Here is a 24,710-nt window from a genome sequence, read left to right on the forward strand (position 1 = left end):
CTCCCTCACTTATGGCTGAAGTCGCCCCTGCTACAGTTGCGCATGAGGTCTCCTTTGCTATTCCCTCTATCCCGGCTGCCATTCCCTCACCCACGTCACGTTATTTGTCTAAATTACCTCCCACTATCGTATTGGCTAAATCAACTCAATTAATCCCCTTTTTTAAGCCACGTCATCACCTCAATTTAGGCTCAATTTCATCAAGCGGTCACTCGCCACCTTTTCCCTGCAATCATGCCTCCCTCCTTGCAACCTCAGCAGGGCATAAATCACCTCAATCTGCTCCTCCTCTTCACACATACCATCGCCGTACTCGCCCCACTCCTGTTTTGCTGCTCTCCTTGACACCTCACACATCATGGCTCGTAGCTGAGCTCCCTCCTCTCCCTCTCCCTCACAACGTATTCAGCACATGAGCCGGCCCACACACATTCAGGCTGCACTCTTACTCCCACCAACTTCACTCGCCCCACCCTCTCTGAAGTCGAATCTCAAACCTCTGAGACTGCTACTTCTCCCCAACCAACCTCATCATCAGCTACCACATCCTCGGCATTCTCTCCTCCTAGTTCGAGTGAAGCTTCACCCGTTCATCGACGCGCTCGCTTATTGAAGGACATCTATCAAGAAACCTGTTTTCACACCACCCTCTCCGAAGAAGCTGTCTCCCAAGAAATTTCCGCCATCCTCGAAGAGAACGTCGGCCCCTCCATTTCAGCTGCCCTCAACTCCGATGAAGCCCCCGCTTGGATTGAAGCAATCCATGCTGAGCTCGCTGCCCTTCATCACTGTCATACTTGGACATTGGTTCCCCGGCCACCTCATCATAATATAATCGGGTGCAAGTGGATCCTGAAGCGCAAGCTCCACCCTGATGGTTCTGTTGAGCACTACAATGCGCTGCTTGTTGCTCTAGGCTTCACCCAGCGTCCCGCTGTCGACTACAATGGTATGTCATCTTTTCGTCTCCTTGTCGCCATTGCTACTGCTTTTGATCTCCCACTACATCATTTCGATATTATCACTGCTTTCCTACATGGTTTGCTAGAAGAAGAAATTTATATGCATCAGCCCCCCCACTTCATTGATCCCCATCACCCCAGTTATGTCTGTTGCTTGCATCGCCCCATATATGGTCTCAAACAAAGCTCTCGTCAATGGTATTTGCGCATGCACAATCATCTCTCCAACAATGGTTGGATTCGCCTGTTTGCTGATCCTAATGTCTATGTGCTTCACCGTCCTTTTGGCTTTGCAATCTTAGGTCTCTTTGTGGATGATATCCGTGTGGTTGCATCTCATCCTGCCATCATTGACATAGTGCATGATATGCTTGCCTCCAACTTTCTTATTAGTGACAAAGGTCCCATGGATTTCTTTCTTGGCATCACTGTCTCTCGTGATCCTAATGGTCGCTTCATAAAGCTTTCTCAATCACACTACATCAAGCAAATTCTTGCGCAATTCGGTATGCACTCTGCTAATGGCCAGCCCACACCACTTGCCCTCAATGCCAAGCTGGCTCGAGAACTTCACCCCTACACTAAAGCTGATGCTACTGCTCTTCAAGATTTCAAATACAATAAGCTTCTTGTCCAGCTTCGCTATCTCATTACTTGCACTCGCCTTGACCTTTGCTATGCCGGTCACATTCTCTCCCGTGCACTTCAGCTCCCTCGCCGCATCCATCGCCAAGCCGCCCTCCGTTGCCTCCGCTACCTCAAACACACTATGCATTATTCCTTAACATTCCATCGCCAGGATGGTCCTCTTGCTTTTACAAGATATGTGGATGCCGACTCGGCTGCTCAAGATCCTCTTCGACATTCTACCTCAGGATATGTCTTCACACTCGCTGGCGGAGCTATTACATGGACTTCCAAGCGCCAAAACACCATCGCACATTCTTCTACGGAGGCGGAGTACGTTGCGGCCTCACTTGCTTCTCACGAGGTCCTTTGGCTATCTCAGCTCATCTATGAGATGCGGCTTCCCATCCTTATGGATCGAAGCTCTATTTCCCTTTATTGCGACAACCAATCAGCCATTGCTTATCATGCCTTGAAGGAATTGGTGGAGCATGGTTTCATTTCCCTCATCTACACTCCTACAACAGATAATTGGGTTGATTGTCTCACCAAGCCTACTGATCAAGCCAAGTTGTATGCATCATATCAGATGCTTGGTCTACTCTCTTGAACTTAATTTTCAGGGGGATCTCTCATCACACTCATCAAGTTCCTTTGTTTTGTTGTCGTGTTCTCCCACTTAAGGGGGGATGTTAAAATGCTTGTAAGTGGGAGTGCACTCCACCCCAAATTAGACCCACTATTTTCTCACCAGCCACTCCTAAATCATTGGCCAGCTACCTCCTAGATTAGCTCTTAGCTACCACCCCTAATCAACTGCCATTCATGTATATAAACAGGTCTATCAGTTCAGTTTATTATCATGCAATCAAGCTTCATTACATTCAGCGGAGTACTCTGTTTTTGTCTCACTGTGCGCATTAGTGATTACCTTAACATTTGTCTTAGCATTCGTTTCATTTCTCTTACTACTCCTTCTCGGTTCAATTCAGCTCACGCAGCTGCAACTCCTATTCGCTTACTCGCTGCCTCGTCTTATCAGCACCTTAAGACGTTCGCTTCTGCAGGGTGGCGGCTCGCCTCTTGAAACGCTTTAACTGCAGCTTTTTCCCTCCTTCACCAACAAGGCCGGGGCAGCTCCTCCTTAATTGATTATAACCCAAGGCAGTGCCGCTTCAATTCCTCTCTCTTCAGCAGCTCTTCCTCCTTCGTTGCTCCTTCCTCACGCTAGGCTGCAACCTTTGTGCTCCCGTGAGCGTTTTAGCTTCTCAGGGTGGCGGCCAACGCTATCGGTCCTTATAAGCTTTAGCTTTATTTCAATACCTTGACTTCCACGTAAGCTTTAAGGCTTTCCCTTTGCTGCTCGACCACCTCCTCCAATCACCCACGATTCTCCAAATTATCTTCATTTCCAATCATCAATGAGATCATCCATAAGTGTATAATCATCTTGACCATCATCATCAGTGCCAAAAGAAGAAAGATGAGCGACATCTTCCACACTCTCCAATTATAACTGTTCGGCTTAATGTACTCTTGGAAGCATTCCTTTGACTTGCAGGAATCGGAGCTAACGATGACGATTGGCATGGCAATCTAAGCAACTTGAATGTGTGCTCCATAGCGATATGTAGTATCCGCATCAAATGCATACGACCACCAAAGGCAACCTAACTCTCCTCGAGCACCATAGTGGCGTCGCCTCGTCATCTTCCTTGGATTTCATAGCATGCTGTCTTCACGTCACACATCGTTCTACCTTTCTACCCTTCACCACTTGGCACTCGTCTAGTTTCAACACAAATATGGCTATTCCACATGTCTCCTTGATAGTAAGGTCGTAGAATTGGATCATGGCTTGTTGTAGTACCTAAACATCAATGTACACATTGTTGAATTGGTTGCAATAGAAAGGCTTATTGGAAGATTGTGGCATTGCATCTCAACCCATTTGTAACTGCCAAACATGGTCTCGATTTCCTTGTTCATTCATTTTCTTGCCGAAAACATTGTATGGGATTGGAAGTAGGAACGAGAAAAACCCTTTACACGCAATCCAATCGTGATTGAGCAATAGATAGTTGTATAACCCTTATGGCTAATACATGTAGAATCACAATTTTGAAGCATTTCCCTTGGTGAGATAATGCCCTGAAGGTCCTTCAAAACGTGTTATTGCAAGGATTGTTGTAGCTCCTTGTTTGATGGATCAACTAGCATATTTACAATATCCTTAAAATACGTTGCAGGAGTGCGGCTTGTATTTCACCCTTAGTATCTTGACTTTGTAACTTTCTTTGCCTTACAGCAAGTGGTTTTCCAAGCATCACATTTGGAGCCGGTATCAATCCCTCCTTTGAAATTTGGTTCTCGTTCTTGGAGTAGGTTTCCCACCCATCAGAATGCACAACTGACGGAAAATTTGGCACCGTAGGTGCTAAACCAAGCAGTTTTCCACCACCTCTCTCTCTCTCTCTCTCTCTCTCTCTCTCTCTCTCTCTCTCTCTCTCTCTCTCTCTCTCTGTGTGTGTGTGTGTGTGTGTGTGTGTGTGTGTGTGTGTGCTGTGCTATATAAGCTCCCTACCGCCTTTCCTCTTGAATCAAGTCGACCCCCTCTCTTGCGCCAGAGAGAGAGAGAGAGAGAGAGAGAGAGAGAGAGAGAGAGAGTCTATGTATCTGGTTGTGAATTTCTTGGGCCATCTTGTTCCGCACCTAAATAGGAGCAGCTCAAAGAGTTCTCTTGATTTTTCAAGCAAGAAGAAACGATTAAGTCACACACACACACACACACACAGAGTATTAACGCATAACGCAGCTCTCCCGGGATATTATCAGTTGACTGATCACTTGCTTCACAACAGCCGTAACATTTTGTTACTTGCTTGACGACAGCTGTTACGTTAAAGTAGCATTACAGAAAGCTAGCTACATTAGAACTCCATCAAGGGAGCTTTGTTTCTCAAAAGATTCAAAAAATGAAACGAAAGCTTCTTGTTTCTGCTGCTGGTAGCCTCAAAACGTAGAAGAAGTCCTACAGGTAGAAGGAGTCCGCTCTTAAGAGATCCAAATATACTTCAAAAGCTAAGCGTGCTTTTCTGCTTGCACACTTGCTAAGAGAGAAACCTTGCTGCGTGTCTTGTCGAAGAATAAGACAACAAAAATCTCCATAACAGACAGCTTAAGAATTCCTTATTTATAGCATTCTTAATTATAAAACCAGCATATCATGAAATTTTGTTTAGGAATCGTTTTTTATCACAATCTTGTCCTCTCTTGCCTCCCCCGAGCTAACTTCATTAGGGCAAGAAGCCTTTTCTGAGAAATATGAATTCTTTTTGTCCACTTTGTCCAAAATTCTTATTGGTGCACAATTGAACCTTTTAAATAAGACTCCTTTGGATCAAATTTTCAGCCATGATTTCTCAGCTAAAATAGAATATTGATTGCACACGCATCGGTACTGCGGGTATGCATTCTTTATCAAGATGATTCATTTCTACTTGTCTCTTGTGCCCATTATTTAAGACGGTCCTTCTGTTGTCATTCCAGTAAGACTCTCATTCTAAACTTTTATTCTTATAGAGTTATTGTTGAATGCGTCTCTAGTTAGCTTACTCCTGATCGATCAGAAACCATGATACGTATTTCTTATATATATGATTATATATCTCTTATGTATAATTTTTTTTTGTGTGTGTGTATATATATATATTTATTTATTTATGCACACACACACACACACATACACAAATGCATGCGTGTGTGTGTGTGTGTATATATCTATTTATATATATATAATCTTAAACTTAAGTAATAAGCTGACACAAATTTAGTAACAAGAATTTAATTTGTGTGGTGTGACAAAATCAGGAGGTGTGCCCCGTATTAGACATCACTTAGTTGATGGAAATTCACATGGTATAAGTGCTTTTTGTAAGGGTGTTGGTGCATACAAGGCGACCGATCGATTAAATACACAGCTACAGCCTACTAGGAAAGGTTCCTTCAACCAAAAGAGTATGCATCTCAGAGGAAAATCAAGTTACACATACTGCTAGTCTACAAGAGGATGAGAGCAACCACACTAAAATCCCAATACCGTGACTGAAAACGGTTGGCATGCTTCTAAAATTAGGCAAGTAACCTTTATCAATAGTGTTCATACCATCACATTAGAGGATGTGCAGCTAGCACTCAATAAAGCAGTATACTTCAGAGGAGGCTCACTATTGATGGTTACACATGATTTGTGAAATACAGCTTGGAAGAAGATTAGAGAGTATGGTGTCAGCTTCACTGCACTAACTTACCATCATATGGGAAATCAACTTCTAGATAAATGTTTACTGTAAACATAAGAGAATGTGAAAAGGCTGATAATAGACCAAACCGCACAGTTAGGTTGCTCAATAGTTAGTGATGGATGGTCAAACGTACAAAGGCGTCCTTATTTTATGCTGGTATATAGCTATCTATTTCTCAATCATGATAGGATTGCATCCAAAGGGTTTGTCTCCATTCCTACTTCCAACCCCACACAATGTTGTCATGGAAGGAAAATGTATGAACGAGGGACTTGACCATGTATGGTAGTTACAAATGGGTTGAGAATTCTCTATGTATCAGCCACAAGGGGTATTTAGCTATCTATTGCTCAATCATGATATGATTGCATCCAAAGTTTGTCTCGATCCCTACTTCCAACAAGAAATATATGAACAAGGGAATTGACCATGTTTGGTAGTTACACTAGGGACTTCACAATCCCATAATATTTCTAGTTGGAATTAAATATTTCCATCAGGGTATCTCCCTTAGATGATTCTCCCTATCAGGAACAATTTTTGCCTATAGGGAAACGAGCTTCAACATGGGAATATATACTACCAGTAGAAGTATAGTCCCACAAGGTAAAGAGGCTAATATGAAAAATAATCCTAATTGAGAAAAGAAACCAACAAGGGAGAATGTGATCTCTGCATAAGATCAATGTCTATACAGATCACAAGAATCTAAAGTACTTCATGACGTCACGTGTCTTAAATTGTCGCCAAGCAAGGTGAAGTGGTCTTTTTATCAAGGTTTGATTTTGCTATTTCTTATAGGCCTGATGGCCATCAACAAGGTAAGCCAGATGCCTTATCAAGACGATCCTACCTTGCACCTAAAGAAGGTGATGCAGCTTTTGATCAACAAGAGTAAGTAACTTTGGAACTTGAGCAACTTAAACTAAACGCTACCATAAGCAAACCCCCGACGGTTCTAATTTCCTTGTCAAAGTGAAGCACCAAGCTGCCAAGGACCCGCTTGCCCAGAACATTAGAAGACGGCTCCAACAACAAGACGATTTAAACGAGCATTTTGAAGCAATTGATGGATTGATTTACTACAAGGGCCTCCTCTATATTCCGCTAGGCTCTATCCGCTTGGAGCTACTTCAACAAAGGCATGACATTCCATCAACAGGGCATTTTGGGATCAATAAGATAATCGAGCTTCTATCACGTGATTTTTGGTGGCCTCAAATGTGGAAACTTGTCAAGGAGTATGTAGGTACTTGGGACGCATGTAATCGATCAAAAGCCACTCATCATCTTCCTCATGGATTACTCCATCCCTTACCTGTTCCAAGCAAGCCGTGGTCATCCATCTCCATGGATTTCATTGGGGAGCTGCCCTTGTCACAAAGATTTGACTCCATTCTTGTGGTCGTGGACCGGTTTACAAAGATGGCACATTTCATTCCAACCACCAAAACCATCACCAGTGCAACTACGGCTAAGCTCTTCCTACAACATATCTATCGTTATCATGGATTACCGGATGACATTGTTTGTGATCGAGGTCCACACTTCATCTCTAGTTTTTGGCAAAGTCTTTTCAAGCTACTGTTCAAATAAACCTCTCCTCAGCCAATCACCCACAAAGTGATGGACAAACCAAGAGGGTGAACCAAGTTTTGGAACAATATCTTCGTTGTACAATCAATTATCACCAAGATGATTGGGTCGAGTTATTGCCACTAGCAGAATTCTCCTCCAACAATAGCTTTCATGCCTCCACTCGTCACACTCCATTCTTTGCTAATTATAGTCAACATCCCAAAGAGGATATCCACATGTATCATCAGGTAAAGAATTCAGCTGTTGTAAATCTTGCGGAACATTTGTTAACACTTCACCAAGAGCTGAAAATTAATATCCAGGAAGCCCAATTCAAGTATAAGGAAAGTGCGGATCTACATCGCATGTAGTATCCCCAATACAAAAAGGGGGATAGAGTGTGACTTCTTCGGCATGATTTGCGTTCAACGTGACCCTGTCAAAAGCTAGATTATAGAAAGCTTGGGCCATCTAAGATCATCCGTCAAGTAAATCCAGCTACTTATCGGCCACAATTGCCTTCATCTATGAAAATTCATCCAGTCTTTCATGTCTCGATCCTAGAACCTTGTCGCCACTCTAACCTTCCAGGTAGAACCTTGCAACCCCCACCTCTAGTTGTGATTCAAGGGCATGAAGAATATGAGGTCAAGAAGGTCCTAGATTCTCGAATTTCACGTGGCAGGTTACAATATTTGGTGCATTGGAAAGGTTATGATGTAAGCGAACAAACATGGAAACTACATCAAATCTTCGACATGCATCTCTCAAAGTCCAAGAGTTCCATCAACAACATCCATGGAAGCCAAAGCCAAGGAACACCACTCCTTCTCGTGAAACTCATTGCTAGAGGGGGAGGTAATGTCATGATGCCAAAGAAGCAAAGACTTTGCTAGAAGGTTTTGGAAGGGTCTAGAAGGTTCTAGAGGTTCTGGAAGCTCCTGAAAGGTTCTAGAAGGTTCTGGAAGGCCCTGTAAGGTTCTAGAAGATCTAGGACTTCTGGAAGGTCCTGGAAGATTCTAGAAGTCTTGGAAGAGTCTAGAAGGTTCTGGAGGTCCTGGAAGGTTCTGAAGCCCTAGAAGATTCTATAAGGTCTTGGAAGATTCTAGCAGGCTTCCTGCATCATCGCTTATGTCAACAACTCATAACCTCATAGGAAGATCCAGAGAATTCTAGCCTCCTCAAGTACTAGTATAAATAGGGGTCTTGGGCTACAAGCCCTTCAGTCTTGCCAACCTAAGTTGTGAGGCACCTGCATGGTAAGTCCTCTTGTAGTCCTTGTCTTGTCTTGTCTTGGTCTTGTCCTTGTAACCCTCGAGGCATCTGCGTGATAAGTCCTCTTCTTGTTTAAGCCTTGCCTTGATCTTGCTCTTATTTAAAAGCCTTCTTGTAATCTAGTCTTGTTGAACACCTTGCGGTGTCCATAGCAGCGTACACATTTAGTAAAATGCTGAGACTTTCTATTTATCCAAGCGGTAAGCATGATTAGTTGTGTTCGATTTCATCTTGTAAAACTTTTCTAGGAGAACTTATAGGTTATGTCTTTTTCCAACATTCATGAACATATGTAATCATAAAATTGTTCAAATGTCCAACCAGATCCATATCATCCTATATCATCCTACACACACACACACACACATTGACTTAGAACTCATTCCATCAATTGTATTCATTGTTTTTGTGGTTAGTTCTAAAAGCCCTTGTAAGAGGATTTTATTATGCATTTATTTAAGTTCACAAACTTCTAGAACGAAATGATGATTCACAAATTTATTTAAATTTGAATTTACCACACACACACATGCACTCACATTTGATTCAAATTTAGGGAGTTTATCCTCTTTCTCCCAAAAAGTCATCATCATATAACATAGTTAATGACAAACATAAGCAACTCATCCAACACATATGTTATTGTCAACAATTTAGGCAAGTGATACAACATACTTAATGAGAAAACATGCACAAACTAACTCATTGCCCATGGAACAAGTTACATCCAACAACATATATATTCTAATCGATCACCATTTAGATTAAATGTTTTCCTTGCTTTCCCCCTATGAGAATTCCTTTGAAGCTCATCAATTCCTTGCATCCGCATGCTGGTAGACGATTTGCATGCATCATGGACTTCATGTGCGTCCTTTTGTGAGGACACATGCATGCTTCCTACCTTATGCTTACACACTGTGAAAGGGTATATCATTTGTGTATATCCTCCTAGCATAACCAAGCTTGAATGAACAATTTCCATGTACCTATTGTATGGATGCATGGAATACTTCTCCATCTCTAGCTGCTGCCATATCTTTGTAAAGAAGAGATGAGTGTATCTTTGGTAACGTCAAAGCCATACAAGTGTACAATCTCCATAACACAGATTCTCTTGATAGACCAGTCTCCCTTAAAATCTCCTCCTTGTTCTCCTTTAGAACTTGTTGTTTTGAATGTCAAATGCTCTCCCACATGTCCTCCACAAGGTTGCATCCGTACCTACGTACGGATCCGTGCAGTACGGTACAACCGTACGGTACGGTTCCGTACGTACGGATAGATAGTGTACGTTTTTTTTATTCACAATGTTTTTTTTTTTTTTTTTTTAAGGGGCATCTTGCCATTGAGCAATGGACTAAAGTTTATTGTTATATAGTGTATTCCCATTTTTCTGCCTTTTTGATGGTAGAGTTTGGACTGGTCACTATAGTATGATGTATCCATCTTTGTATGAGGATTGATAATCGGTCCTTAATCTTGACTCTTGATGTTTTATGTATTTTGATTCCGGTATCATGGTATGTTGAAGTTTTAAGTTTTAACTTTTCGCAATCGTGACTCATGTTTAGTGCTATTGAAATTTGACTAAGTGATGTATTCTAAAAGTTAAGTACGGATAACATTCGAAGCAGTATCTAATGGACATTGAAGCAGTATCTAATGGATGTTTGAAGTAGTATCTATGTCTAGACTCTATGTAGTTCCTAGTATGTATAGGCTAAAGTCACTATTCTTTTTGTTGTTACAAATACCTTACATACTGATTACGTACCGTACACCATACCTTTCCACCTTGGTCCTCCACCTTTCTCTTTTGAGGTGGATACCTTGATCGTTTTTTGTTCTCTCATTGTAGGCATACCTCCTATCGTGTGTATGTTCAAGTTGAGTGGCTATTGCTTTGTGATCCCTACAAAAGCTCGATTCACCATCTTTGACCCACATGAGGCTGCATTGTGCTAGGTGATCACTTGTGCATAACATAAGCATGGCTCTTAGCTTCACCCTTCCATAGTCAAGGCTTGCGTCTATGTTTTCCACTGCATATGCATAATCTACCTCAAGCCTATTTATGAAGAAGCGCTCCAAGTCATTAACCAATGGACATAATAAGGAGGCAAGAACATCTCCATGCTTCCTTTCTAAATCCTTGTGGGAGAGTGGAAGAAACAACACACAAATGGAACATATAATGGAGCTCTTTCCACAATTAAGCACCACAATATCCACTACTACACTATCTTTGATTGTTGTCTTAGCTGCTTGAAATCCATCCAATGTAACATCAATGCAAAATTGCGAGGATTCCCCTACAAAAACGTTGTAGTTTAACTGATATCAAATTCGAAGACTAGTTTATGATTGTTTAGAAAACAAAAGAATGGATTACCTTTATCATGACCCTTTCTTAGTTGATGTCTTTTCTGCACTTTGTACACTTGAAAGAGAATATCTTTAAGTGTTTGTTCCAACCAAATTGTAGCCCCCTACACTTCAGAGTAGGAGGAAAACTCAGCTTTGTAGTACATCCCATATTTTGGATTTCCACAAGGAACAAAAGCCTCCCAGGTCCCTGTGGATTCCAAAATTGTTGACATAGTCGTGTCTTTTCACCATCCCGATGTTCTATGATGTGATTTGGACTTGAGAATCCATCAATGTCCAACCATCTAGATCTTTCACGCCACATCTCAAGAAAATCATGAAAAGATTGGCTTTTGAATAGCAATTTAAGTTGCTCGTTTATTGAGATGTAATGGAAATGTATCATGTGTTTCTCTTTCTTGTTGCACTTAATACAACATTCACGACAAGTAGAGCAATTGCCTTTCAATGGACTTGGATTGGAAACATCCACATATGTACATCTAAGTACACCATCTTCACCATCTCCCAAAGTCAGGGGAGGAGTTCAAGTTCATGAGTAAAGTACTCATCACCAATGCACAATTTCCAGCTGAGTGGGTCAATCATTCCCTTGCTCTTGTGAAATTTCAATATTTGTAAGATGTTGTAAAAGGAACTCGTCTATCACATATGATCCCATCCCACTCATAGATTTTTTTATAAGAAGGGCGGCCAAACATTTACTATCATTTTCTTGAAGTGCATCAACCCCCTTGGAGCTTCCTAGCCCGTTATGGGGGACATTGTGGCGGAAGCATTTCTTCCACAACCATAAAAGACAAAGAGCTTGTAAACAAGGCTGCGACTCATTGGCCAGAGTCTACATTGGCCAGCCACAAGTGCAGTTCTTTGCTAGTACGCATGGGACAGCTAGAGGCATGACAAAAGAAGAGACTCGGACGAGTTGATGCTCTTCATAACCTAAAGTCCTTACTAAGAAACAAAGAAGATGCTCCAGTAACCATGGGTGAAGGAGATACTATATAACACAGCACGTATGATCCCTTCTTCTACCCCTAGGCATGATCAACACACTCACTACAAAATCAACCGTGAAGCAGAACAAGCATACCTATTTATATTGGGCTGGACGCCTGTGTCTCCAGGATTGCGCTCGTAGTTGTGCGTAGCAGGGCAATCTTGCATTCATCAACAACAAGGCCAGGCTTCTTTTCACGATGGAAGCCCACGAGCTGAGAATCGTGTAGGAAGTGAGGCATAGAAGATGCAACCCACAACTCGTGCATGGCGGATGATGCCCACGAAGTGAATCCCTCACACAGACCGTCCTTCTGGCAGGGAGACGCGAAGATCAAAAATCACGTAGCCTAGTAGGGGGTACCCAGCTGTAACAAATGAGAAAATCTATTCGTTTTCGAGCGCAGAGAACATGAAGGGTTAGTGGTAGAACGTGTGGTGGCGAAGTCCGGTTGTGTTTAGAAATCCGGTTGCATGTAGTTGTCGTGGCAGCGCTGCATGAGAGCCTTGCACAAGATATTGAGTGCACCTGCAAGCACTCACGGCATGCAGGCTAGGCAGCCTGATGAGCGCACCTGCAAGCACATAGAACACGCGGGCAGGGCAGCCTGCTGAGCATAGCTGTGAGCTGTTTGCTGCAGCAGTGGACAGGAGAGCCTGCTGAGCGTAGCTGCGAGCTGTTTGCTGCAGAAGTGGACAGCGACACGCACGCAGGACAGCCTGTTGAACGCAGCTGCGAGGTGTTTGCTGCAGCAGTTTTGAGGTGCAAAGGCAGGCCATAGCCTTAATGAAATGTCATGCTGAGGAATCTTGACTGCTCCCTGCATGAGCCCCTTGTCTTTCACGCTTCTAATTTGAGCGAGCAGGTAAACATGCGTACCGTCTATTCTTTGTTTGTATTGATTGTGAATTACTCCCACATGCATAGTGATATTGTTAATGCTTGTCGTAGTCAAGTGCGTTGTGTCTTTGGGGTTGTTTTGAAATGGCAAGGATGAAGCATCTCGCCAGGTCAGCAGACGTTGCTCCCTCTAGTTGGAAGAGACCCCGAGGGAGGCGTAGACTCTCGGAACAGGAGAGAATCGCTCGTAGAGAAGGCAACAAGCCCAAAAAGATGCTCGAGCTGAGCATAACAGTGTCTACAGGCGGTAGCGCTGTGGACATCGCTCTTTTTCCAAGGTTGAAAGCCTTTGTGGAGGAGAAAGTGGTCGCCGGCATGTGCTCAATGGAGCGTGGTGGCACTGTCTGCCATCTCCACTTTCAGATGGTCGTTCGAATCATGGCGACGTCCATTATTGCAGTGAACAAGAAAATAAAGCAGTACCTAGGGTGGGATGTTGATAGCCCCGTTGGAGCGAACATTCTCTGTCGTGCCCTCAAGCAGAAGAATATGCATACCTTTCACGGTATGCTGGGGTATTGCATGAAAGACATGGACCAACTACATTATGAGAACTTCTCCCACAATGTGACAGTAGACGATATCAACAAGGGAACCGAACTGTACACACAGTACGGGGCAGATGAGCTTAAAAACAGGGTTTGTTTGATGCATGCGAATATTTTTTATCGTGCACTCATGTACTGGAAATTCCACTTGAAGCACCCAATTCGTAACAACTTCTTATCAACATTGCACCATATGTTAAAGTTTGGCAAGTACTACCCGTCCTCCTCGTGGATAACACCTTTTCAGGGGTGTGGGATGCCACTGAAGAAGATCAACGCGTTGTGGCAAAGCATGATTTTCCCTTCATCTACCACATATCAGGATGTCGTCGATATTTTTGTTCTTGAAGAGGCTTACACAAATGCGAAGCCTCGCATCGATTGGTTCCTCAGAAGGTGGCAGGAAACCCACAGGTACATTCATTTCTTTCCCTCCACGTTACTTGTGCTGCAATTCTAGATTTCACTGCTAACGTTCTTAATTTTTATCAACTTATTGACAACGACCATGGGAATTGGCCAACACCTCCTCAGTTGGTCAATCCTCCGGGGGTTGCAATTGCAAAAAAAAACGCAGTTGCCTCTCCAACATATGCTCGTGAAGCTTCATCGGCAACCCTTCAAGTTTAAAAGGTGAAGAAAAAGTTATTGTGCTGGACAGTGAAGAAGAAGAGGATGCACCCCTCGGCGCAGACTTCGTTCCACTCTTCACTAGAAGAGGGGTCACTACTGTTGCTCGTTAAAACTATGTATATAATATGTTATGATTAACTTCTTGGCATCTAGAGTTCGCGCATCTTTCTCTGAAAGCCTCTGTGATGTTTTGCAGGTTCGATGGAGCAATCAAGCCCTCGAGATAGTGCGGAAACACAGCCTCCGGAAGCGCATGCATTGGAGGAGGATGCAACTCTGGAGAGACTCCATGATATACTTGTTCAGATGTGGCGCCAGCTGCGTGGAGACACTCCTGAAGACTCGACCACTCTACGCACTTTCATTTATAACTTTGTAGATAATACAAAAAATATGATTAGCGAATATGAAGTCAATGTAACAACCGTACAAATCTCCCAGCCCTACAAGAGCAAATACAGTGTTTGCGCACCGAAATAACGTCATTGAAGGTGCAACTGAACAAGCTTAATGCGATTGTAACCAGACTAAATAATATTAGTAATAAATTTCGTTGCTGATGCTCTTTGCAAGTCCCTTCTTTAAAACCTGTCTCCTCTTCTTTTTACGTTAAACGTTTTGTACGTGTTTCTTGTGAGAAAATTCATTTCAATTCGTTTGGAGACATTCTACGTCATGCGTTATTCTTGCGCGCTAAATTGATGAATATGTTTTTCGCATTATGTGTCTTCCAATCATTGTGGTCTTTCTGAAGATTGTATGTTGCGTCCCATGTGTGTGAACGTTGCCACGTTTTCATGGTTGTGCCTTCACATCCTTCAACCTTATAAAGATGCCAAGGAATCGTAAAAGTAATGAATGTCTTTTTTCCTCTCCCAGTAGGGGGCAGTAGTCAGTTTGCTTGTTTTCAAAAATTTACTTAAAAATTTAACCTTACATAGATAATGTAAGGTTGAATGTAATCATGAGAAGGGCAGCAACATGGGGCACTTCTTGTGGCAAGCTCCACGGCCACATGTAGTGGGGGACAGTAGTAGGTCTGCTTGTTTTCAAAAATTTACTTAAAAATTTACCTTACATATATAATGTAAGGTTGAACGTAATCATGAGAAGGGCAGCAACATGGGCACTTCATGTGGCAAGCTCCAGGGCCATCTAATTCGGAAGGCAAGTCAGCTTCATGTATTGCTACTCGAATCTCGAGCTTTCTAACCGCGTATCATGGTTGTCCCTGCACGTCCTTCGTCTCCAGAGTCCAGACGGCATCTTGATCCTCCATGTTTATCTGTGTCTCTCTCCTTTGTTGTGTCTCGTCTGCTTTGCTTTGTAATACTTACATGTTCTCGCTTGTATGCTTCCCTTTTGGTAGAAGCTTGTTGCTTGACTGCAAAAGGGAGATTGTCGCAAAAAACTTTAGGCTAGTTGTGTCGTTGACGTATAGCCCTTGCTGCCTTCAACTATAGCAGCGACAACTTGTGTCTATAGAGACCAGTCTTTGTAGGTGCACAATTGCTGGTCTTGCTACAGAATACATGACAGCCTCGGTCTCTTTAGCATGTAAGTGGTGGGAGTCTCTACTAGTTAGGCGACACGCTAGAGAATCCACAGGAGCAGGTGGGGAGTGGAGGGCCTGCGCCGGCGTAAGGTGGGACGGAAGGGGGGGAGGGGGGTATTTTTTATGTAGTGGGATGGCTGGTAGATTCCATGGAATCTATCAAGAAAAGGTTTTTCTTTCAAGTAGAGCAAGTAGGAGCAAGATAGATGTAGCTGGGCCTGTTGGTTTTTTGAAATTGGTCTCAAATAACCAGAATCAAGGTGGGATGCACAACAATTTAGCGAATGTACAAAGGTTCCAACATAATTTACGTAGGGGCTATGTGTTGCACGAACGATGATGGCTTGGCCGCGTAGAGCTAGCAATGGCGACCTTGGGGGCTTCGGGTGCAAAGGAGGTACCGTGTGGCACCTGCAGATCCTGGCAGGCGAGCAGCAAGCGGGAACAGGAGTCATTGCACAACATGGACATGCGCATGGGTGGCCTCACTGGGCTGGAAAGGATAAAAGAGTCCTCGACGTCCCTCTTGCAGTTTCCATTATCTTAATAAATTTTTCAAACAATTCAAATAAAAAATAGGATTATGTGAATTGTACACAATTGGAGATGAACTAATGTGTATCCACATACATAGTTGGCCAATAAACACCCATTTGTTTAATACATTGCTTGAGGTTTCACGGTGCCAACAAATAAGCCAACACGGGCTTTAGTGAGATATGAGGATTGCTCATACACCTCTATGCACGAGTACAAAATACCTTCACCCCCTCTCTTGTACAACCTACACACAATTAGCTAGTAAGTTGAAATTTGCTAGATCAGCTTGGCTGAGTCAAGTAAGCATCTCTCTAGATCTGATCTCCCAAAAGTTTGAAGAGGTATAATTTTATTTGACTATTTAGAAACCATTTCAGTGTTAAAAAGATAGGCATGAGGCAGGTCATAGGTGTCTGTATCCGAAAAAGACGATCTGCTTGTTGGTGGGTTTTCCCCTTCTAGACTATAACAAAGATCAATTTCTAGTAATATGATGAACCATCTTACTACCTTGCCCGTATTACATGGCTTGTTGACTACGTAGAAAAGTACTTTGTTGTTAATAAAAAATATAAACTTGTTTGCTAGTAAATAGTGTCTAAGCTTTATAACAGCATAAATAATTCCTTGGCCTTCTCGCTCAATTGTCATATAATTTTTCTTTGCCAGTTCCACTAACAACTGGTATAGCATATCGGAAAATCCATGTAGCTATCACCAGGTTGCACAAGGATGCATCCAATTGCAAAATACTGCATCAATATGCACATGGTATATCTTATTCCAATCCAATGCTTTGAGAATTGGTGCATAAACCAATGCCTCTTTCAATTTTTGGAATGATTTGTTTTACTCCTCTATATATTTGAGCTCAACGATTAATGCGTAAATAGGTTGGTCTATTATTGCATACATGTAGATGAATCTACGATAGTACCTGCACTTTTAGAAATTCTTTCAATATGTTTGTGTTTTTGACCGGCGGTATGGATCTCCGTTGAGGTGGGAGTTTTTAAATGATCCATGCATTCTTGTACTCGCCCAAATCCAAGTGTGTCATCCTTGGATGGCTCACACTCTTTAGACCCTATATCTCCATATGTGGATATTTGATTATCAAACTCTTTTGGTCTGGTGGATAGGAGCAGAATTGAGCGTCTGACTACCAATCTTTGCTTGCCTTATTTTACAATTCATGAGGCCATCTTTCGTGTACCTTAGGTATCACAAACGGGTCTTTGTCTATGGAATTCTCTCTGCAAAGGGGAGTTCCGTTTGGAAATATATCAATTTATACATCCTCTTGTATTGGAATTTCACTTCTTTTACCAAGTCCTTTTGCATACTTAGTTGTTGTATGATTTGGGGTATCATACATGGAGAATTTGAAGAGGCCTTCTCAATCAAAGCTTGAACCGCTTTGATTAACTGTGTCTACATGGCTAGTCTTTATTTTTCAGTCATAGGCTCAGGGTATGCTCTCCATCTACCCTCTTCTGTTTGGCCTGGTTTGAGTCTTTCTTGAAAGGCCTCCAGCATTACATGCAATGGCTCAAAAACCGTATCTGCCAATACTGATCCACTGAATGTTTTGTTTTTGTCGTTGCTTTGCTGCACATTATTCTCAAGCTGTTTGGTTTTCTTTGTTTGAGGTTCCTTTTATCGTTTCAAGAGCAACATTTCTCTCTCTCTCAATGCAGGCTTTTCTCCTAGTCTGCCTTGCTTTCCAAAAACCTTGTCAGCTCTTAGAAGATTGGCTGCTAGTTTCACAAGATTTTTTCTCGCTTTGTCCTTTTTCTTAGCTTGCTTTTGAGCTTGTGCCCTTGTAACCTGTTCACAGGTCATCGCAATGGACATGTAGCCTAGCAAGAAGTCCAACAAATATAATAAGTCTACGGAGGCCGTAGCTAACCCGACTAGTGCATGGAAGCGACTACTCATATGTCAGATAGTAGCCAGAGGTCGCACTAGTAATGCGACATAACCTAAACGCTGATGCCTACATCTATACTAACTAATGGATATCCTGCAGGATCAAAATGTAAGTCTAAACTAGAACCTAATACTCACAACTATCTACCAGGAAATACACAAGCACACAATCAAAGTGGAACAGGAAGAACACTAATCTAATTTGTCAGGACGGAATGCACCCGCAAGCATAAAAACTAGAATAGGATCACCTAACCTCACAAATCTATATACGATGTGTTCCTAGCACCCTATAGGTCATGCGTAGCAAGTACAATAAAAATAAACTAGTTTATTTATATTTAATCAAGCAGAAAAACACTAATTAACTCTTAATTACACACATTTATCTAAGCATGAAAACATGACATAGAATACATGGAAACAAAGAGATTAGAGAGTAGAACAACCTACTTCAACTGGAATTGAACTTTGACAAATACACTGCACATAGCAAACAAGAGAAGTTTAGCCCACTCGTGGCTCATTTCGTTCATACACTGTTTGAATTAAAAAATGATCTAAAAATTGACTAATAAACTAAAAGCTTGGGCGATCGGACACAAATTGGCCGCATTACTCTAGAACAACATTATGTACAAAATGGAAGCTTGCAAGCCCCGACTCTTACATAGACGCTCTATTTTTAGCTCGAGTTAGCGGGGTACGTCGGGCTCTCAAGATTCATCTGCAGCTTCCTCGAGGTATGCCCATCGTCTTTGAGCACTCCGCAAGCACTTTGGACACTAGTTCGGCTCCTTGGTCTCGCTCAAAACATTCCCCTCCACTTCGTCTTTGAGCACTCCGCAAGCACTCTGGACACTAGTTCAGCTCCTTGGTCTCGCTCAAAACATTCCCCTCCACTTATTTTGGGTACATCCTCTGATGCACACGTGGCCTTGTGAGTCTTCGCTGCATAGCTTTGAACTTCGTAGCAGCCAGCTCTTTGGCAGCTCGTCGATACTTGTAAGCTCGTGCTCTATCCTCCTTGGTCTTGACCACTTCTTGGACTGGATTGTTCTCTTTCACTCCCTGTGTAGGAAAGAAATCTGCTTATCAACTTGGCAAAGGGCGTGAAGATACTCGTAGAGATCTCAAAGAACCCTATATAAAATGCCTCCTCCCAAGTGACTATGTAATGCACAGGTAGGTATGACACCCTAGTATAAAATCCGTAGAGGATTTCCTTTGGTGGTGCATGGATCCTCTCTAGGGTAAATGCCATGTCCTCTTTACCTTATGGAAACCTATTCCACTTATCTCCCACTTTATTAGAGTGTTCAAAGGTTTTGAGGCTTCTTAATAACATCCTTGCAACCTTGACAAACATCTTGCAAGTGAAATCTAAAACTGTCCCAAGTAGATTCACATTGTACTCCAAGGTGGTGATGACAATATCTGCAGTTGGTTACCTTTAGGAGGAATCATCGTAGGATAGTTGATATATTGAGGCCTTTCTTCTATGATACACTGGTAGTCCTATCATGTGCGTCTTGCACTGATAGACCTATCATGTATGTCTTTGTTTGATGGGACAGAAGGATGGGTCTACCCTACGTTTCCTCAGTGTTCTCTTATACCATACCTTTATAGATGGGTGATATCTAAACCATACTCTTCTCCATTTGGGTTGTGTCTTGTTGAAGACACTCATGTTGAAAGCTTCATCTAGAGGGTCTTCATAGCCTCTCACCTATGTAGGGTCTATAGATACTAGATTTCCGTTCTTGAATAGATCTATTTCCCTTTTAAGTAGTGAGTAGGGAAGAGTTGCCATTATGTAACCCTTGAGGTCCTTGAATGTCAAATAGGAATGACAAACCGATTGGTAGACCTCTCCCTCCGACTCTGCATTGCGTCTTGTATATAGGCTCATTGTCAGTCTAAGGGTCTGATATATCTTGAGTAGGGACTCAATAAACTCTTCTTCCTGCTCAGCCTCTGGTTCCATTTCTTCCATGGGTGGTGGAGATTGAGGGGATAGGATGTCTTGATGTTTCCTCCTCTGGTATGATAGCAGTAGTAGAGCTTGAGAAATAGAAGCCACTTGGTAAGTGTGAATTTTCTCTTGTAGCTTGGCCACTTCCTTCACATGGTTCTTCTCCATGTGCTTGATTAGTTGCTCCTGTTGAGCACATCTAGCACGTAGAGTTGCTACTTCTCCTCTTTAATCTATCATTGTGGATGTGGAGGTGGTAGGAGACACTGCTCTTCTCATGGGGAGATCTTGTGTGTACCTTTCTGATATCTCCAACTTTGCATTATAGAACTGTAGAAGCCCTTTGGTGCTCTCTTTTTCACCAATTTCTCTTCTGAGTCCTCATATGAAGTGTCATGTTCCTTAAGCCTAGCCACTTTGCTTTGAGAGGCTTGCAACTGATCTATAAACTGTATGTTAGAGATTAGGAGAGAGTTGGTTTCCACCAAGATTCTCTCCTTATCCTTTTGGATTGTCTCTTTCTCTCCCTCCTTGGCTTGCATGTCTTGTAAATACTCCTCCACATCTTGGCGTCTTTTGAATAGCAGCGTGTTGAGGATGTTGGAGATACTATCTCCCGATTGTATCAAAGTCATCCTCATGCATAACCTGCGGCTTTTCCATGGTCTTTTGCTTCTCTTGTTCACTTGCTTTCTCGATATCAAGCTCTATTACTTGACCAAGTTCGGGCTCTGGCTGTGACATGAGGATTTTTGGAAGAGGAACCTCCTCTAAATGTGCTTCTGGTGCTCCCCCAGCCTTGTTCTTCTTCTACTCTTGGTAGAGTCCTCACACTGGGAGTAGGAATCAATTTTTGGACTCTAGAGAGAGGAATAACTAATTGTGATGGTCCAACTTTCATTTCCAATGGTAGTAGAGTCTGCTCATTGCGTCTTTTGGTGCGTGTTTACCCTGTAATATTAGTAAAGAACTGGGAGATATGCACCCTCTCATCTGTAGGTTCTCTTGCATTTTGTTGTCCTTTTCTACTCCTGTGGGTCATATACGTATCTAACAGTGGAAATATCACCGGATTCTTTGTCTTCTTTGTTTCTCTGTTCTTTGGCTTGTCTCTGGCTAGCTTCCTCAATTGCATTCCTTGTAGTCTCTTCCCTCATCTTCTTCTTCATCCGGACTGTGGTGGTGTAGGTTGTGGTTTATGTTTCTTCTTTGTCGACTTCAGTGAAAGATTTGCCACCAATGATCGTACTTCTTTGAAAGATTTACTGATCTTCTCTAGGTTCTTCTAGAGAGGGGCTTTTGATAGCTCCTTGATGTCAGGTCACTCTAGGAAATTCTTGTCAGCATCTCACCTGCAAGTAATGCAAGTTGGCTCTTCTTTTGATTGTTCTTGCAGAACTTTTGTAGCTCATCCAAGATATATGATGCATAGTTGTAGTCTATCTTTTTGTCCCCTTTGCCTTTGGAAGAGTCAAAGAAATCCTCTTATTGATACGGTTGTACACGTTTGGTTTGGAAAAAGTCATGTGTTGTATGCACAATCGTATTGCCATTTCAAGCTCCACTTCAACTGATCGAATGTCATGTGGTCACGCTACTTGTTCTTGAACACCTTGTCTAATTCCTCCTTTGATATACGTAACACGACCTTAGCACCTACCATTCGGACATGAAATGCCTCTGTAATAGTTCCCACAAAGATTTGTACTTGCACTTGCTATCCATTCTGTCATGTCAGCAAGACTTCATCTGAGTCGTTCCATGTCAAAATGAGCTCGTATGCTCGTTTGATGTCCACACCACATGACGGTAGTTCAAAATAGCCATTCAAGCCTATCTTGTGGAAGATACTACAGTACTCTGGCTTCTTCCCTAAAGCTCGAATTTCGGCATGCATGAAGACTATCTCATGGTGTATGAAGTAGGATTGATACATCTCAACATCATAATGATGTAATACATCACCATCGATGTTCTAAGACGTGCAATCTTGATTTCCGGTTTGAAAATCAGTATTAGTTCTTGTCTCCCTCAAGTTCTCTTAAGTACCCACGACCCGTATATTAGTCGTTAGAAAACATGTTAGATCCAAGTGAAATATGTTTCGCCTCATGTCCTTATATGAGTAGAGCAGTTTGCTAGTTTTCCCTACATAATCAATACTATGATTGTTTGCCTCATGTAGAGATGTTTACTGATTTCCCTACATGAGTTTCACAATTATTTTTCTATTTGTCCTATGGCATTGCATTGTTCATGTATGTACATGTTCACCTGTAACCTATTGTTTCCTAATCTGCCATTGAATCACTTCTTCCGGCTGCCATCTATTACGTGACTATATTTGAAGATGTGGGTTGATGTCAATTTCATGGCTTTGTGTCCCATCTCTGGAAATATATAGGTATGTTCGAGTGTTGCACACCAAAAGATTTTTTATTTAACCCAATGAAATTAAAAGAAAATGAAGAAAATAGGAAGTGACTTGTTTATATACAGTGTCGGGGGAAAAAGCCTCTTATTGAGAGGAAAAATGCCCTGATAATCCTAAGGTCATTTCCCTTTTATTGATTAGTATATACACACACCTATGGGGTATAGCGTAGTCCGCGATTCATTGCAAATATTCTATAAGCATTAAAATATGATTCAAAGAAAATAAAAATTCACACCAGAAAGAATGATCATAATAGATATGTCCCATGGATCTGCATTGATAACGCCTCCCCCCCACCTAGTGAGAGCCGTCCTTGGCAACTAATGAGTGTGTGTGCATGTGCATGGGTTTAAGTACTAAGGTGTCTATGCATGACCTTGTAATATCTCCTTACAACATGATTCATAAAAAAATGCATGGAAAACAATATGATGTGCAAGATGGAAGTCATGAGCATGAATTGCTCATGGGCATGTGCTGTCAAGGCATATGTCTGTAAGTTCAACAAATATTGAGTATTCTGAATCTTCAATTTTAAATTTGTATTCATGTAAAGAATCTTCCTGTGAAGTGTGCATGAGCATGGTTTCATTTGCACACATGTATTGACCTATAATCCTACTGTTTGACTTTTGTTGGTCGGTAGGATGTATGGACTGAATTGTATGTATTGGAACCCAAACCTATTTGGGTTTTACCTTGGTCCTCTTTGATTGATGCCTATAGCCTTTGATGTGGCATCTATTTGAGGTTTAAGAAATATCAAATTGGATACCCATTTTAACATGACATGTTGTTTTACCTATTGTTGTTTGGGTATCCACATTTGTTTTATGGGCATTGTGCGTTGACGTGGCTTGTTAGGTGATGGAGATGGTTTTGGAGATACTTTTGGAACCTATTGTAAAAAAATTTAAATTCTTTTTGGAATCCAAATCTTCTCTTGACCTGCTTGTGTATGTAGCAGCTTCTTGGGAGCCCAAATTTGTCTTGTATTGGGTCTCTTGGCATGAAATTGCCTATCTTGTCTGCCTTTGGACATTGAACTCTCCGTAGTTGAAGATGCTTGTACCGCCTACTTACAATGTACCTATAGTGACTTTGGTGAAGAGTTACTCATGAGCAAGGGAATCCATACTTGTTTCAGTTGATGTGGTAATTTCCTCTTTGGTACCCAAATATGAAAGTAACCTACGTCATTTTTGCCATCTGTTTCTTAGGAAGCAATACATTATCAAATGCAAGCACTTGATGTGTTGTGGACATAGTTGCTTCTCACTTCTGTTGCTCTTTTGCTATCTCACGATTCCATACATATGACCTTTTAGGTGGTAGCATGATCCTAGAAATAGCAGAAATTATATCTTGTGCGTTCTATGTTACGAAATTTGATATCTAACTTTACCCAAAGTTTTTCATCTCCATGCGGCTAAAGAGGACTAAGTACACAAAGATTGTATTGTCAAGGCCTAATGTTGTTGATGCCTAGAAGGTTTATGGAGTAGCATGGAGTTTTCCATCTCCATGTTACTCGAGAGGTCTAAAGAACACAAAGATTGTACTGTGCCAAGTCTCTCTTGTGAGAGAAACATATAATACAAACGCCTTTTGGAGGGGGACCGGCTCCTGCAAATTTGGTCCTCAACTGTTGTCAATGTCTCCCTCTTCCTCTCTCTCTCTCTCTCTCTCTCTCTCTCTCTCTCTCTCTCTCTCTCTCTCTCTCTCTCTCTCTCTCTCTCTCCAAGTATTGTGCTTGCCAATCTAGCTAGGAATGTGTATATGGTTGCTACCTCCAACGATGCACTCTCCTCCTACTTTTCATTAGGAATTCTCTTAATGAAATGTTATCTTTTTTAGCCAGGGAGCTCGTTGCTGCTGTCCGTCCCCCCCCCCCCCCCCCTTGCTCTCGCCATCCCCTCCCCTGCCTTGCGCACTGCTCTCAGCCCTCCCCTTGCGCGCAGCCTCAACCCGCCCCCGGACGCGCAGCTCCTGCCCGCAACTCCCCCCACTGCCCCCACCGCTGCCTACCCCCGCCTGACGCCGCTTGCTG

At 42.3% G+C, this 24,710-nt stretch overlaps 2 protein-coding genes across 2 annotated transcripts in view; one reads left to right on the forward strand and one right to left on the reverse strand.

Moving 5' to 3' along the window:
• LOC147465875 (uncharacterized) overlaps positions 1 to 24,710 on the reverse strand; it is a 124,524-nt gene that overhangs the window by 72,178 nt on the left and 27,636 nt on the right. The window contains exon 4 of the mRNA XM_086501189.1: positions 18,699 to 18,728. Within this exon, the coding sequence (XP_086357315.1) occupies positions 18,699 to 18,728 (30 nt within the window). The remainder of the gene's footprint in view (positions 1 to 18,698; positions 18,729 to 24,710) is intronic.
• Positions 13,131 to 14,075, forward strand: LOC147465877 (uncharacterized). Its single transcript, XM_086512746.1, has one exon. The coding sequence runs from the start codon at positions 13,131 to 13,133 to the stop codon at positions 14,043 to 14,045; it is 915 nt and encodes a 304-aa protein (XP_086368872.1). The 3' UTR covers positions 14,046 to 14,075.

This window comes from Adiantum capillus-veneris, chromosome 1, assembly GCF_014529385.1.
Source record: "Adiantum capillus-veneris isolate H3 chromosome 1, ASM1452938v2, whole genome shotgun sequence".
Classification (NCBI taxonomy): domain Eukaryota; kingdom Viridiplantae; phylum Streptophyta; class Polypodiopsida; order Polypodiales; family Pteridaceae; genus Adiantum; species Adiantum capillus-veneris.

Bases quoted from the DNA above. Each gene is read 5' to 3' on its own strand.
- LOC147465877 (XM_086512746.1), top strand. From the start codon at position 13,131: ATGAAGCATCTCGCCAGGTCAGCAGACGTTGCTCCCTCTAGTTGGAAG.